General features: G+C 39.1%; 2 protein-coding genes across 4 annotated transcripts; both read right to left on the reverse strand.

Moving 5' to 3' along the window:
- Positions 1-2108: 2108 nt before the first annotated feature.
- march2 (membrane-associated ring finger (C3HC4) 2) lies at positions 2109-8084 on the reverse strand. Of its 2 annotated transcripts, none has more exons than XM_038295358.1 (5): positions 7845-8084; positions 4984-5290; positions 4697-4901; positions 4336-4545; positions 2109-4258 (listed from the first exon to the last, which is right to left on the reverse strand). In XM_038295358.1, exons 2-5 carry the CDS (start codon positions 5163-5165, stop codon positions 4103-4105), a joined length of 753 nt encoding a protein of 250 aa, XP_038151286.1. In that variant the 5' UTR covers positions 5166-5290; positions 7845-8084; the 3' UTR covers positions 2109-4102. The 2 variants fall into 2 exon arrangements, with proteins under 2 accessions (XP_038151286.1, XP_038151287.1); XM_038295359.1 differs by having other exon boundaries at positions 4706-4901; positions 7845-8083.
- A 2410-nt stretch (positions 8085-10494) lies between these two features.
- On the reverse strand, positions 10495-15874 carry LOC119790050 (ras-related protein Rab-11B-like). 2 transcript variants are annotated; one of them, XM_038295365.1, is made up of 5 exons: positions 15716-15874; positions 13659-13854; positions 13194-13387; positions 11907-11987; positions 10495-11824 (listed from the first exon to the last, which is right to left on the reverse strand). In XM_038295365.1, exons 1-5 carry the CDS (start codon positions 15753-15755, stop codon positions 11679-11681), a joined length of 657 nt encoding a protein of 218 aa, XP_038151293.1. In that variant the 5' UTR covers positions 15756-15874; the 3' UTR covers positions 10495-11678. The 2 variants fall into 2 exon arrangements, 1 of the variants encoding a protein (XP_038151293.1); XR_005281673.1 differs by having other exon boundaries at positions 11683-11824; positions 13190-13387.
- Positions 15875-16160: the final 286 nt, after the last annotated feature.

Consider the following 16160-nt stretch of genomic DNA (forward strand, 5'->3'; position numbering starts at 1 on the left):
GCACTTTGTTGGATGTGATGTCGTTCACATGAAGCCGAACCTCGTTTGGTTTCATGCATCTTTGCAGCTTCCAGCTGAGCTACACATTAGAGACCAAAGACGGTTTGATTATCGCTCACTGATGCAGCTTTCAGTCAGAAGCTTCTGCTTATTTGTTATAAACACTTCAGAATTTTTCCTTTAGTTACTATTAGAAGGTACGTTACAGATTAGTTAACATTCTACTATAGCAGCTTTCTAGAAATTTTTATACAAATGAAAATACCACCTAAACATGCATTTATCTAAGCATTTTTAATAATAATGATTTAGGGTTCAACCAATCAGCTAAATGAAAAAAAAGCCAAATAATTTAGTAATGAATTAATGGCTTAGTGTAAAAAATCCATAACATTTAATTTACTGAAATAAAAACTCAGAGTTATAGTTAAGCCAAAACTGTTCAAGAAAAACTTTTTAGTTAAGAGGGAAAACCTCGTTATGATAATTTAACTTTATTGAAATCCACTCTCTGCATTAAACCCCTCCCCTTTGGGAGCAGTGGGCTGCCATTGTGCGGCGCCTGGGGAGCAGTGTGGGGTTAAAGGTTTTGCTCAGGAACTCAGAGTGGAGGCTGTGGGAATCGAACCTTCTCAGAGCACAAGGACACCAAATAAGCAAACATTACCAAAACATGCTCTATCCAAAAATCCAGAGGTTGTGTAGTTATAAATTCTGTTCAGCATATTTTTGCTATCTGAAGAATAATTTAACAGATTGTTAGCTAAAAAAAAAAAATCCTTAAAAGTATTCCCTGGTAAGTTGTATGATGGTCTGAGTAACTTCTGAATCTTCCTGCCTGTTTTGCTTTGAAGTCTGAGGTAAAAAAAAAAAAAAGCACTTTTTTTTTTTAGGTCTTCATTACTCTGCTAGTAAAACATGTTACAACACTGAGTACCTAAGGCTATAGCAAATATACCGAAGAAAATGTTTCTTCCCGTAAAGAATTCAGAGGTCTGTTGGAACAACAGCAGATGGGTCAGAGAGGAAGGTTTATATAAAACTGGAAAGAGGTTCAAGGTAACTCTGGAGGAGCTGTAGAGATTCGCAGCTCTGGTAGAACCATAAGTTATAAAAGGAGAGTCCCATTTAGACATGTTGAGGTCACAGCTGACATGGAGATAAACAGCTACTGTGTGGACTGGTCGGACTAACAGTGATTTTTTTTCCTAAATGTGGTGGAAGCCTGATATTATTAATAATAAAAGGATACATTTAGGAAAATCTCATCCAGTCTGAATGCTGGAACCAACAAATGGGATCAAAATGGTACTTTGGGCGCAGAAAAACACCTCCACTAAAAGGACTGCAGCAAAAGGAGGATTAAGGGGCTGAATTTAAGCGGAAAAGGAAAATAAGTTTAGAGCTGCTGTCACTGGTTTAAATTTAGACTAGGTTTGATATTTCTTTTTAGAACAAAAAAAAATAGCAAAGGTTAAATATGGGCTTTTATATTAGCACAATACTGCATATTTCAGTGATTAACTAAGAAATCAAACAGTTTTTAGTTCTGTGAATGTTTAAAATAAAGAAGCCTCTTTTTTATGCTCATGAAATGAGCCATAATTTTACCAGTGTTTAGATTTCCTATAAATACCATTCAATAGTGATTTTTTGTGTTAATGAGTCAAAATCAGTATATTTCTGGGAGCAATTTAATCTGCAGTAAAGAAAGAATGAAACCAGTTTTCTATAAACAGTCATAATAGGCTGCAGATAAAGGATGGATGTGAACAAAACTCCAAAACACAAAGAAGGGGGGATGTTTTTTTCTTGTCTGAATTTGTTTTCTACCCCTAAAAGATCAGACTGACAACAACATAAACAAACCTAATACTTTTAACTCATGCTTCTCCACCTAAGCTGCTTATTCAGGCGACCGGATGATGAGAAGTGACTGATTTCACAGTAAAACTTCAGATTAGCAGTTTGTTTTCCATCAGGATTAACGAGCTGTTGACCAAAACAGATGAGCCCCTTCCCTCTGTGCCGAGGACAGAGGATTAGATGTAAACAAGCTTTTTTCTTTTTTTTAACCATTAGTACAACACAATCAGCAATCAGTACGCTTTCTAGATTAATACTCACTCCAAATTTATTATTACATCTTACCAAACAATTCTTGGCTGATTGAAGGTAGCAGGACGTCAAAGTCGTCGTATCAGAAAACAACTTCAGAAACAAAGAACCGACACTCATCCTATGAAATACAAACAATCCTGCCTCTTAATAAAAAGAGGCCAAAGTGTTAGAAAAGCAATTCAAGTGACATTTCTATGTTCATTAATGTACACAACCCAAAAAAATATTATTTACAATCTTCTTTTTTGATGACATTTCAAGGTTTCAATACATAAAGATTAAAGAACGACAACAGCTAAAAAAACAAAAAAAAGGCGTCTCTATGGTAACGCTGTCGCCAAAACAGGGCAGTTTTGCATAATTTTCACACAATGTGGAAAAACTAGATGAACAAAATTTATATTTTAATATTTTCTATTTTTTATAGAAAAAAAAAAGACGAAAATGAGACCAAATATTTAACCAGAGCCACGGCATGAAGTATGCGAGGACATCTTAGCATCATCACACATTTCAAAGTGAACAAGATCAAACTGAAAATGTATTTAAGTTAAAATTAAAAAAGTGAAAAAATATTTTGTGTAAAACCAAATCAGTTTATCTGCCTGTTTACTATTGATGTAGGTTTGTTTGGTGAAATTAATCCTAAATGCAAACATGAATTAAATTCCATAAAAGCTTTCTTGAAACCTTAAGAAAAAATGTCAAAATTAAAGTGATCCAATTTATTTTCCCCAAATCCAAAAAACTGTAAGCAGCATTGAGATTTTTACTTTTCTTGTTTAGGTTATTTCATTGAGGTTCTTTAGGACCATCGTTATCTAAATATCTAGATTAAATTAGCTGCTTCCACAGTTTTGAAGAAACCCAACACATTCGGGTGTAGTACTAAAATAAACGATAAAGATTGTTTGGAGAGCGTCGAAATCTGATGTAACTTTTGGTAAAATGTACATTTACAACATAACCAAGAAAACAAAAAAAGGATATTTATTTCTCCTTAAAAACAGTTGCTTTTCTGTCCTGCTAAATAAACTCCTTATAATTAAGTGCTGATAATAAAAACCCTACATGATGACGCCATTAAAGCCTGCTACAGTTGGAAACTGTAAATCTAGCCAGGAAAAAAATTGAAGAAATAGAAATCCCCAACTGTGCAGCTTGCATGCATAACTGTGCTAGTTGGACTCGTTTACAGTAAAAAGCCTGGGCTTCACAGTGTTCTTATTGCACAATCTCATGTTACGCAGTCATCCCGCGCTACACGAGAAATTCAAAATTGAGCTGCGGTTTAAGCTCAGGCTGCTAGGGAACATTTGGATCGTGAAGTATAAATCTAAATCAGGGGCTTTTCCGACTCCCAGTAACAGTAATATGACGGCATACTGCGAGCAGGAAAGGATGAAAAGCCAAAGCAGGTTCAAACACGTCCACCTTAAATTATGTGTGGGCTGCAGCCACCGTTCTCCACACGCTAGAAAAATTCTTCCACTGTGTCTTGCAAAGGTTTTCATACTCTTTTAAATACTGATAAGTTAGAGTTACAAACTATGTGTAATCTGGTAACAAATGCTCCACTTCACAGTTAGCGTCTTTTTTTAATTTGTAACGTTTAAAAATGTGTAAAACATCAGGGGTGTGAATACTTTTGCAAGGCACCAAACGTCCACTTAGTGGCTGTCCACCTATAGGGGACAATCTCAGCCCTGGTAACTGTGGCTGGAGCTCCTCCCATCATCCATGCTGAGGAGGCAGAAGATATTTTTAACGACGCATGCCGTCTCCATCTTGTCTTTTTTGCATAATCTTCATCAAACCTCCAAATCCAAGATGAGAAACAAAAAGTACTCAATGAAACCGTGGTTCTTTCTGCAGATTGTGAGAAGCAACATGGCAGCAGGCTAAACAAAAGGAAAATAAACAAAGAGCCTAGAAGTGCGTCTGAAGTCCAGCCATGAATCCCACATGTCTGCATCTGCTCTCATACCATACTCTCACTGGCAGACTTCTTCAGTTTGTTAGAGAGCAAGGAATGCTGGGAAGAGTTAGACTCCTTCGCTTCGGGAATGAGGAGACGTACTTTCTGATTTGTTCTTCTCCACTCGGAGTAAAGCTGACAGTGGTAGCGGAAAGATACCTGGAAACGGATAAATACAGGTGAGAAGCGTGAAGGTTAGGATGCCGTAAACAGAGCCGTGTGAGAACCTGCTTTACCAGAGTCCAGAGGACGTAGATGGTGAAGAGGGCAATGGTGAGCGCGATGAGCCCCACGGCCTGCAGCCAGCTCCCCATGTGGAGATGGTCCTGAGCTCCTCGCAGGCACAGCCAGCCAGAAATGGCCGCTAGAGGTGTGATGAAAAGGAAGCACACCATGTCGCAGAACAGCGTCCTCTTTTCGTTGCGAGGGCCGGGGTCATGCAGCCACTGTGGAGTGAACACGACAGGAAGGGAACGTTAAAAACAAGCAGGAAGGTAAAACCTTCAGTGGGTGGCAGTTGGTGTAGCAGGCAAAGCTATTGGGGACGGAGAAGAGGACAACGTGCAGACGCATGCAGACAAAGCGGAGGACATTGACCTTTGTTACCTCTGTGAGAGGCCGGGGTCGCCTCTCGATGCTGAACTCTGTGTGACACAGCTCACAGTAGTTGGTGTTGGAAGATGACAGCCACTTCTCCAGACAGCTCTTATGCACCGTGCCCAGCGTGCCCGTGCAGTCGCACGGCGACAGGAGACCCTCGCTGCTGCCTCCTTCATGGCAGACACGGCAGATGGGACCATCGCTGATCCAAAATTGAAATATTTAGGTGAAATGACTGATCCTGAACCACATAGAAACATTTTTTATTTTTTTATTTTTTCTACCTTTGAATGCTCATGGGTTTGAGCACCGAGGACAGCAGCCGTCCATCCAGGGCCGTCACCTGAGTGACATAGAGCGCCTGGCATCCTTCGCCAGCTGTTTCCTCGACCGTCTTCCACAGACCCGCCGTGCCGGTGCAGTCACACAGGGAGCCGGGCAGGTGGCAGCATCCGCCTGTTGTCATGGTCACTGCGCCACCTGCGTCCAGGCTCTGGCTGCACAGGCAGAACCAATGGCGTAGGGTTGTGATGGATGAGTCAAAGAGGAGGGGTGGGCGATACGTACGTACTCCGCAACAGAACAATGTCTCTGCAAAGAAGACATTAACAACGTTGTTTATGTGTAAACAAAAAGCGCACAAACATGAAAGAAAATGGATATGAACACCTTTGAAGATAAAAGAAACTGAATAACATATTGCCCTTTTAAAAAGATATAAACATTTGTTTTTCGATTAGCTAAATCTACAGTTTTTCTGTAAATGACAAGATAGTCATCAATTCAGAGGGGAGAAAGTGTGGTGATCATAAAGTTCATTAAAAAAAATATTGTATTAACAGCTGTAACAATAATAGCGGTAGCAGTTAAAGCAGTATTAATGTTATTAGTGGCAGAAGTCATGATAACAGCAGCTTTCTGAAGTCCTTCCACTGCCTCCCTGTAGCTCAGAGAACGGACTTTAAAACATTTGTTAGCCTTTAAATCTGTGAATGGATCAGCAATAGAGCTGCAAATAATTATTTTGCAAATCAATTAATATTGATTATTTGTTTCGATTCATTAATTAATAATCAGATAGCCAAAGATTCCTGAAAGAAGACTTTTTAAGAAAATAAACCAGGTGAAACTAAAACTTTTCCATTTCAGGAGTTCTGGAGGACAGAGCAGAGTGACGTCTTTTTTAATCTTAAATGCAAAATGTTTATATTATTTTAAAATTTTGATTATAACTACTCCTCTTAGTGGGTCGCTCTGTCAGCTAAAGGCATGTTTAAGAGACTCTATACATCAGCTAATGAATAACCATTTACTAAATTAGTTGATTATTTCAATAATTGATTAATCCGATTCATTGTGTCAGCCTTTATCAGCTCTTCGATCCATAACAGATCTGTTGTCAGCGGATCAACCTCCCAGACCACTCAGGTCTTCTAGTTCCAGCCTACTCTGTTCACCCAGAACTAGAACCAAACACGGAAAAGCAGCATCTATGCTCCACTGATCTGGAACAAATTCCAGAGGAGTGGAAAAGTGATGAAAGCCTGGGTTAAAAACCCATTTCTTTAGAGCTGTTAACTGAAGTATTATAAGTTTAAGATTGTGATCCATCTGTTTATTACCTGCTTTTATCAAGCTTTTTTTCTTGCTTTTATTCTCCTTTTTTGTGGTCCAATTGTTTTACAAAAGTTTTTGCCTTTTTTTTCCTTCTATTTTATCATCTAATTCATGTAAAGCAATTTGATTTGTCCATGTACTGGATTGTGCTATACAAATAAACTTCCCTTGCCTTACAGTCATATAAAATCAGCAATAATAATGCATGCCAGAGGAAGAAGAATGGCTTTTTTCTTCTTTTTTGAAGCAGTGAATACTAAAAGGAAGGCTCCAACTTTTCCCTCCTCGATTGAGCAAAAGCCAAATTTGGCATGTTTGGAAATATATCCTGACACGATTGCCGGGTTATTCTTACTCAACATCCTGAGTCATTTAAGTGGGAAATTATGAATTCACTTCCTGTCATGTCAGCAGAAAAACATTTCTGAAGAAAAGGATTATATCAGCTAGGAAAAAGCAGCTTGTTTGGAAACCGACCCCCTATTCTCACCTCAAAAAAGCAGCTGCTGATTCTTTTTAAAGTCTTGACTGATGCCAGTGACCATGTGGCCCACTGATAACCAGCTGTTTGCCTCCAGATAACCCTCTGAACGCAGATAGCAGCAGCATTGGCCTACATTCACTGCAGAAACATACTTTCTATATTAACATTAAACAGAAAATGACATCTAAAAAAATTAAGTACTTGCTGACATTAATTAAACATCATGTGTGCTTCAAATCTGTGACTAATTTATAGCTGGGTTGTAAAGTGAATTTAATGTTTTTGCTCGGTCACCTTCTTTTTCTTTTATAAATATGAATGTTTTTTGACAAAAGAACGTTAAAAAGTTACTAATCAGCCTGAAACATTAATGCCAAAAAATAAAGTGACTCTAAAAGCTTCACCATGAGACTGAGATCTATGCCAACACATCAACCCAAATCTTAAACGTTCCTCCTGATCTGCTGAATTAAAATAATTCTCAGTATATTTGTTTTTCCTGTGGACTGAAACATTTGGTCACGAATATGTGTCACAAACATTGACCCAGATAAACAAAGAGGTAACCCCCCTCCTCTCAAAATCAGACAACAGTTGAGCCTAATCAGTCCCTCACTGTCTGCTCAAACACAGGCAGAGTCTAAACACTGGATTTATCTTCCAAATGTTATTTTACCTTTGAACTAAAGACAGTAATTATCTAAAATCAGCCAAACCAATTAGTCAGGATAAATGGTAAACGGAGAAGCGTAGATTATCTGATAGCTCTGGCTATAACCAGGTAATATAACAGCTGCAGACAGACGCTGGAGCTTTGATACAGACTAATGTCTGGAGCACAGTAGCAGGGTTATGGTGCTGAAAGCAAACACCACAGACTGTGAATAAACACAGGAAACCCCTCCTAATGGCTTTGCGTCGCTGCGCAACTAGTTTCCTTATTTTTTTTAATGTTTATTAAACGTGTTACAGAGCCGTAAGCTAGCTGTCAGAGACCAAATGCTAACAGACCGTTAGAAAGCAAACCAGCCAACCATTACTCACCTCCGTCTGCCGGTCTTCAGCGGCGTTTCAGCGGCGCCCATAAAAGCTGGCTTTGTCTCCTTACTTTCATTTTCACCGTAGGAAGGAAGAAATGAACCTTAACGTGGGTGCAGCGGCTCAACCGGAGCTGTGTGTGCTAACTGGCTAGCAGCGCTATCTCTGTCGCTCTACTGTCAGTCAGCAGCGAGCGCGAGCTTCCGCTTTCTTCGAGGCTCCGCTTCGTCTGCAGCTGGGTGGTTATGCGGGGAGGGGGGAGGAGACAGCTGAGCGTCAGTGGGCGGGGCCTAACCATACTCTCATCTGGAAATAAACAGGCCCATCATGGGCTCCAACTGTCAGAAACAATTAACCCCGCCTTGTAAACACCCAGGACAAAGGACACGCGCTTAAGCTCATAAAACGACTATTATATGATGTATAAGACATATTTGCATGAATAAAAAGTATTTTCAAACTTATTGGGATTTTAGTAAGAACATAAAGCAGCACCATGGAGTTGTAAGGTGGAGGATAAGTTGTGTTTCAAAGAAAATGTTTCCCAGTCTTCTAACATTAATGTGTTTAAATCTAGTAAATAATTAATGTTCTGCTACCCACAGCCAGGGGCGGATTTAGGACATTTGGGTCCTTAGGCAAAGAGAGGTAGGGGGCCCTCTGAATTGAGAAGACAACACATAAAACAAACCCATTATACAGACATTTTAATAGAATAGACGTACACTATTTGTTCTACCTTTGCTCCCTTCCTTCTTGTCCCTTTTTCTTTTCATATTGGCAATTCAATTCAATTCAATTCAATTCAGTTTATTTATATAGCGCCAAATTCACAACACATGTCATCTCAAGGCACTTTACAGTTCAACCAGATCATACAGTCAAATTGATACAAAGTTTTCTATCTAAGGAAAACCAGTTGATTGCATTGACTCATTGACTCAAATACAATCCCCCACACTAAGCATGCTTGTAGCGACAGTGGAGAGGAAAAACTCCCTTTTAACAGGAAGAAACCTCCAGCAGAACCAGGCTCAGTGTGAGCGGCCATCTGCCGAGGCCGACTGGGGTTCAAGGAGACAGAAGCAGAGATACAAAAAGCAGCTGTAAAAGGCGGCCCCGTCCAGGAAACACACAGCCAGGCAGACGAGCTCCAAGGCAGCTCCCATGCCAGAGGACGAAGAGAGCACATCCACTCAGTCACGGTCAGAGAAACAGGACCACACTGGAAAACAGGCCGATCTCCAACATCTATTAACAAGGGTGTTGATAGAAGCAGCACAGCTGATGTTTTTTTCCAGGATGACGTCACAGCCAAACAGGAACAGACGAGGCAAAGCTACTCTGAGGAAAAGCAGAGAGAGCAGAAGGTTAGAGATTGAACTAACAGATTCTGCAGAATAGGAGAACAGCAATGTACTCAGCTGACTTTTTATGCTGTCTCACAAGGAATGAAAGATTTTTTTCTCATCACTAAGCCCATTCTGACTTAGCCGATTACACAAAAAGGCAACGGCAAAAGTAAATAACCCAGTCCTTCTTTTCACTGTAGACAAGCCATGATCTGCTTCTCTGTTCTCCATTTTTCATTTGGATGAAATAATAGCTGCATGAATCATGACAGCAGACAAGATAGAGGAGAGCAGGAGGCGGGGTTACCAATCTACTTGCTCTGGAGAGCAGAGTTCGCTGCTTTTAGATGTTGTCTCCAAAGTCTCCAGTAGCAGAAAATATGTCTCTGGATTTGGTGCTAGGAGCTTTTTACAAAAATAGGTGCTAGAGGGGTCTGAAAAAACACTAAATATAGCGACAAAAGCGCTAAGTTAGCACCGTTTGTTTTCAAATGGTTTGCTGCTGTCTGTTTGGACCTTTCTGAACATGTGCAGCAAATGGACTGATCCAATATGGTGGCATTTTAACAAAGTTATTTTTATCAAAAACATAATTAATGTGCACAAATAATTAATAGCTGTATTAAGCATACATGTAAAAGGAGTTTTACGGGGCCCCCAGGAACTTCGGACCTAGGCAACCGCCTTTTTTTGCCTAATGATAAATCCCCTACTGCCCACAGCATGATGCCGTCACCGTTGTTTTTTCATATTGGATGTAGGTAATGTTTAGTGTGCATCAACCACCATCAACATCCTTTTAGTCTAAAGATTTATATAGATCTTGAAAACCTGGAGTGGAAAAACACACTGGAACCTTCTTTTTTTTTTTTTTTTTGCTACCCTTACATGAAGTGGTTGGCCACTCTGGGTCCCTCAGCAAAGACTCTTAACCCCACACCGCTCCCTGGGCGCTGCATGATGGCAGCCCACTGCTCCCCAACTGGATGGGTGAAATGCAGAGAGTTAATTTTGTTGCATTGTACTTGTGACAGTGTAATGACAATAAAAGTATAAAGGCTACACTGTGGAGTTCTACCAACAAAACCCTCGACCTGATTTGTTGATCCATGTGAACTGTGACATTTTGGTATTTTATTTAACAGGTCTGCCATACTTTTTGAAGAACGACGGATTAAAAATGCTCTGGAGGATGCTGAACATTAGGAATATCGTTTTAAAACCTCACCTGGCTCTGAACCAAACAAACACTTGCAGAGAAGCTTAGAATAGACAGCGCTGTGCAATAACTGCTTACTATTCAGTCAAGCGGTTTACACACACTTTATTTCAACATCTCATAAACAATGTAAAAGTACTGCTCACTTCACATGCATTTACTTTTGAGGAAATGCTAACAATCACATTGGATAAACAGAACACGAAGCTTATTTTTTCTAAAAAGAAAAAAAAAGGCCCTTTTATCCATTTAATGAAATGATTGTTTCATGTATTTTTTTCTCAGCTTAGTGTAAAAAGTTAAAAGGTTGAATTAAGCATTTTTTTTTTATGTTGATTGAAATGTCCTTGGATTAATTAGATTTTAAACCCAGTCCTGTTTAACATTTAACACATTCAAATTACAGCAAGAGCTGATAAATTCCCCAGTACAAACACAGCAGTCCTGGTGTTTTCCAAGGGTCTGAAATGATGATAGGATGAATTTCTGCGAAATTGCTGGACATTAGTGCAAAAACATGGATTTGAAGAAAGCCGAAGAGTCAAATTGAAGTAAAGGACAAGAATCAGCAGAAACAATGAGAAAATAGCTTCTCTATGGAGAGTTAACCCTTTCTTGCCAACAGCCTAGAAAATGCATAAGAACTGCAATAGTTTCCTTTGGTATCTTTGTGCTCTAAGATCAACACACATACAATTAAATCACAGCATTTGTTTCCCATCTGCCCACATTAAATCAGGCAGTCACAGCCAGCCTCATATCTGGCTCATGCCCATCTAATAACAGAATGGGCAAAGGGCTCAAAGTAGAGAGCAGAAATGTCACACCTCCACCCAGAGCAGACCTTCTCCATCCTCAGTTCCTCCTCTACAGCAGGAAAGGGAGGAATCAGGCCAAGCGCACAGGAGATAAAAGTTTTCACTGTGGAAAACCGTGTCATGAGTCTTTACACAGTCTTGGAAGAGGAGACGAGCGGATAGAGGTGGAGTGCGATAAGCAGACCTGCTGATCCCTCACCAGTCCCTCTGCAGGAGCGGGTCAATAGGATCATCAGAAAGAGACTGTAGTTTACTAAAAGAGCCACTGGCCTGAAGCGCCTTCCACCTGGCCACACAAATACGTAAGATGTCTTAGAAACCAAAAGAAAAAAGAAACAGTCAAATTAAAGATCTGACATCATTTAAACAGGAGAACTTAATCACAGAAGCGCGGCAGTTGGAAGAAAATCAAAGAGGAGAACAGAAGAGACGGGCAGAAAACACATGAGGGTCACAGGCTTTGACAGCAGGGGAGTTTGTTGCCCCTTTGACCGTCCATGGTCGGGGGGACGCTGATGTCCACAACATTGTTGCCTGGGGAGTCGTCGTGTGCAGATCTGTCTGATATTTGCCTCTGAGATACGATCCGGTAGATTTCTGTGGGAGGAAATCAACAACCAGGAGTTGAGATAGAAGTTGTTTGTATCAAACTGAACAAGGTGTAACTCCTCTTTCCTACCTGAGAGAATGTTCTTAAATGCCTCTTCTACATTAGTGGAGTCCAGGGCTGACGTTTCAATAAAGGACAAGGTGTTTTTTTCTAAAAGTGACAGAAAAAGAAAGATAAAACCAGGATTTATTTAACTTTTGTGGTTTAAACAGGAAATAACCCGGATGACCATATCAAAACAAACAGTGGATAAAGCATCTGATTAAACAGCTGAGTTCTGAAGGATTTTAACAACTTCTTCAAAGACTGAAGTACACTAAAGTTTTAGAATATATAAATGGATCAAAAACTTTTAAAAGCTAAACCAACAGCTGGATGGTCTTTAAGTTAAATTAGACACCAGAGCAGCTGAGCTCAGGACAAAAGAGAAATATTTTTGGTACGACTGCAGGCTTTACAGATGTGAGGATCCTGAAACCACACCAAGATTAAAATGCACTAAATAGGATCCTTTGCGACCTCTTTTTTTAGCAGATTTACAAAAAGTGAAAAGTGTTACGTTTAGTTTAACCCCCTGTCACACCTGGACGACTTAGCCAATCTGGGAAAAACACCGACGTGTGACAGGGTCTTTAAGTATTTGCAGATCTCTGCCCAGGTCCCCCTTGAAATGAGATCCAGATCTCAACAGTGTTTACCTGGTTAAATAAAGAAAAATGAAGTATGGCTGGTATGAAAAGGAACTGGCTGATTGGCAAGGATAGTAATCTGGTAGTACAGTTCAAAACTTAAGATTCTTGCCACTTTAGTCTCTAATCGTATCCAACAAGAGGGTCAACTGAAGGTCAGTTTATTAGGATGTTTACTAGAGAGAGACCAATACTCCAGCTGATCGATACATGCTGATTTATTTATGAATTTGGGCTGATTTATTAGTACATTCAGCAGCAATGCCTTGAAATCAGCTGAGGCTCATGAATGGTCACTCTGTTTGCCAGCGACTGTTAATGTTTTGTTTGTTGTCTTAATAAATGTGTTTTTCTGTTTAGACTCAGACTTGTGTAACATTTCTCCTGATTGTATTTTAATCCTGGAAATGGAAGAAGAGAAGGCCAATGACTGATGTCAAAATGTCAAAGCCGCCATGTGATCCACTGTCGCTACAAGCATTACTGGTGTGAGGGATTGCTTTCGAGTCAATCTGTCAATGCAATCAGCTGGTTTTCCTTAGATAGAAAATTTATAATCAATCTGACTGGATGATCTGGTGAACTGGTAGTGACCTGAGATGACATGTGTTGTGAATCGGCGCTAAAGAAATAAACTGAATTGAATTGAACTAATTTAACAACTTACCTGCGAACGCCCGCGCCTCGTCGGTAGGAACGGCCCTGAGGTGGCGGAGGTCGCTCTTGTTCCCCACCAGCATGATGACGATGTTGTTGTCGGCGTGGTCCCTCAGCTCCTTCAGCCAGCGCTCCACGTTCTCGTACGTCAGGTGCTTGGCGATGTCGTAAACTAGGAGCGCTCCCACTGCCCCCCGGTAATACCTTAGGGTAAGGGAGGAGGGGAAAGAGTAAGCAGGATGATATAAAATACAAAAGGATGTTTTAAATGTTTAACATCTATAATAAATGGCAAACTGTGTTGCTCCTTTTCTGTATATACAGAAATATAACCAGAATTATCTGCTGAAAAAGCCAGATAATTAAAGGAACTTACATGGCAATTAAAACAGAGTATAAACATCAGGACAACCTGAAATACAATCTTTAACCAGAAGACATATTTCTAAATCAAACTAATATAACATCAACTCACGCTGAGGTGATGGCTCTGTAGCGCTCCTGTCCCGCCGTGTCCCAGATCTGAGCCTTTATTGTCTTTCCGTCCACCTGGATGCTGCGGGTGGCGAACTCCACCCCTATGGTGCTCTTGCTCTCCAGGTTGAACTCGTTACGGGTGAAACGGGACAGCAGGTTACTCTTCCCCACACCTGAATCTCCAATCAGGACAACTAAAAAGAAAACAAAACAAACATGTGTACTCAAAAAACACAAAAATGACACACTGTTATATCACAGCTACATTTAAGGGTCTGTTAGTAGCTCTAGTTAAACTCAACCCCACCCAGGTCAGGGTTGCAGGTTTAATGGGTTTTTCTATAAAACTAGAATGGCAGCATCAGGTTTTTCTCATGCTACATAAAATGGTTTAAATCGGCTACTCATTCAAAATCTTTTTTTTTTTCTTACTCATCAAATGCTTAAAAAATAAATGCATTTTTTGTTCTTAAAACACTTCAGCTAACAGCATGAAGTAAATAAACACTGACAACCTTATAATTTCTTCCTTACTATCTTCAAAAGTACAGACTCCAGCAAAGAATCTGCAGCACAGTTTCCTATTTTTAACGCTACATTCGTATTAATTCAAAAATCACAATCTGGAGGTAAGATTTTACTCAAAACAGGAAACTGGTGTAGTTCAACAAAATCCTGATTTGCATGAATTGCTAGTCAACAAAACTCTTTTCTCACTACCCGTTTCCTTACTCATTGAAGTTGAAATAGATACAGTGGCAAAAAAAAACCCAAAGCAACTGAATCTTTATGGAGGACTGACTCTGCCATATATAAAAATAAATAAATGCAGAAATGTAAAAAGAAATAACGAGAAATAACGGCGGATAAATAACTAGGGTAAAAAAATACAAAGGAAGAAAAAAACAAACAAAAATATTATAACCAGCACATAAATACATACTTAAAAATGTAAGTTTTAAAAATGTAAGTTTTAAAGCTAATTAAAAGAGTTATATACATTTATGTCTCACTGTATAATTTAATTTCTACTTACATTTATTTGTTTATTGTATTTTTGGTGACAATTAATTGTATGATTATTTATTTATTGGGCATTTATTTATTTCTGTTTTTATTTTTATATATGGCAGAGTCAGTCCTCCATAAATCTTAAGTAAGTTTAAAATGACTGTAAAGTTTGGTCACTTGGCAGAAACAAAAGGAAACACTAAAGATAAGAAATGTGCTGAATCCCTCCAGAATTGAATAGAAAGTTGGACAGACATCCTTATGCTTTTTACTTTTAAGTTGCCCTTAAATGTTAAACATCTTAAAATGTCACTGAAGTACAAAACATGCTTCTGGTCCAGAACAGATGTTGCATTCTGATATCTTGTCTCATTTATTTTGATGTTTTCACAAGTTAATCAAGTTAGCAGAATGTTATACCATATAATACAACCAAATAAATAAACATGATCAGAGGATTAAAAATCCATGCATCCTCACACAGGCAGGAAAGTAAAATAAACATCTGTTAGTGTTCTGATATCTAGCAAACAGAAAAAAACAACATAAGACTTGATGAGAAACTTGTAAACCGTTTCAATGTCTGATAAAAAACTTAATGCTGCTTTTAAAACAGTGTATTTAGCTTCAGGTGTAGAAGCGAAACCTTTTCAGATACAGAATATGGTTGATTATAACGGCCATAACCTGACGATCAATGTCAAATACTAAATAATGAGAGTTTTGCATTATTGATATGAGAGAGGAGCAGCTAGCAGGTTAGCTAACAGCTTTATCCTAAACCCAATTATACCAAAACATTAGCCACCATAGGACTTATTTATCCAAGTATATAATGTACATTACAGTCAAACAGGGTAAGGATAAATGTTATATCTTCTCACTGGTTAATTATGACTCTTTTCTGCTGTCACTGTCTGTCTAAATGCTAACTTTAGCATTTCTGCAGCTGACTTCCTTCCAGTTTGCAAACACGGAATGAAAACAAACGCGGCTCTTTCCGCGACTTTTCAATCACTCTCTGGTAAAAATATATATATATACCTTTAAACAAATAGTCGTATTCATCATCTCGCGTTCCCATGTTCGAAGAATATTTTTCAACTTTATATGTTCCAAGTATCAACAATCCGCTCCGTCTACCGGGGTGGGTAGCTATCAGCTGGCACCGCCTTCAATGTAAGCTAAAGGCACGTGAGTCTGGAATCCTTCATTTTGACCAATAGGAGAGCTGATCTTATTGACCGACGGGTCTATTAACCAATCACTGCAGAGATTTCAGGATGCCAATCAAACAACGGAGATGACGTAGTAGCGCCTTTGTTCCTCTAACGCCCTGATCATTCCTGAAGAGTCTTTTATGATTAAAGTAAAATTTGTATTAATTGGAGAAAATATATATCTTAACATTAGGGCTATTTTCTTAAATTATATTTATTATATCCCACAAAAAACACTGGCACACTTATTATCATACTGTAGAACAAAC

Source organism: Cyprinodon tularosa, unplaced genomic scaffold (genome assembly GCF_016077235.1).
Source record: "Cyprinodon tularosa strain WSP-4 unplaced genomic scaffold, ASM1607723v1 ctg353, whole genome shotgun sequence".
Taxonomy (NCBI): domain Eukaryota; kingdom Metazoa; phylum Chordata; class Actinopteri; order Cyprinodontiformes; family Cyprinodontidae; genus Cyprinodon; species Cyprinodon tularosa.

Bases quoted from the DNA above. Each gene is read 5' to 3' on its own strand.
- march2 (XM_038295358.1), bottom strand. From the start codon at position 5,165: ATGACAACAGGCGGATGCTGCCACCTGCCCGGCTCCCTGTGTGACTGC. The intron at 4,902-4,983 runs GTAGAAAAAATA...ATTTTGGATCAG, and splicing joins AAACCCATGAGCATTCAAAG to CGATGGTCCCATCTGCCGTG. The intron at 4,546-4,696 runs GTCAATGTCCTC...TTCACTCCACAG, and splicing joins CTCTCACAGAGGTAACAAAG to TGGCTGCATGACCCCGGCCC.
- LOC119790050 (XM_038295365.1), bottom strand. From the start codon at position 15,755: ATGGGAACGCGAGATGATGAATACGACTATTTGTTTAAAG. The intron at 13,855-15,715 runs GTATATATATAT...TTTTCTTTTTAG, and splicing joins ATACGACTATTTGTTTAAAG to TTGTCCTGATTGGAGATTCA. The intron at 13,388-13,658 runs GTGAGTTGATGT...CCTTACCCTAAG, and splicing joins TACAGAGCCATCACCTCAGC to GTATTACCGGGGGGCAGTGG.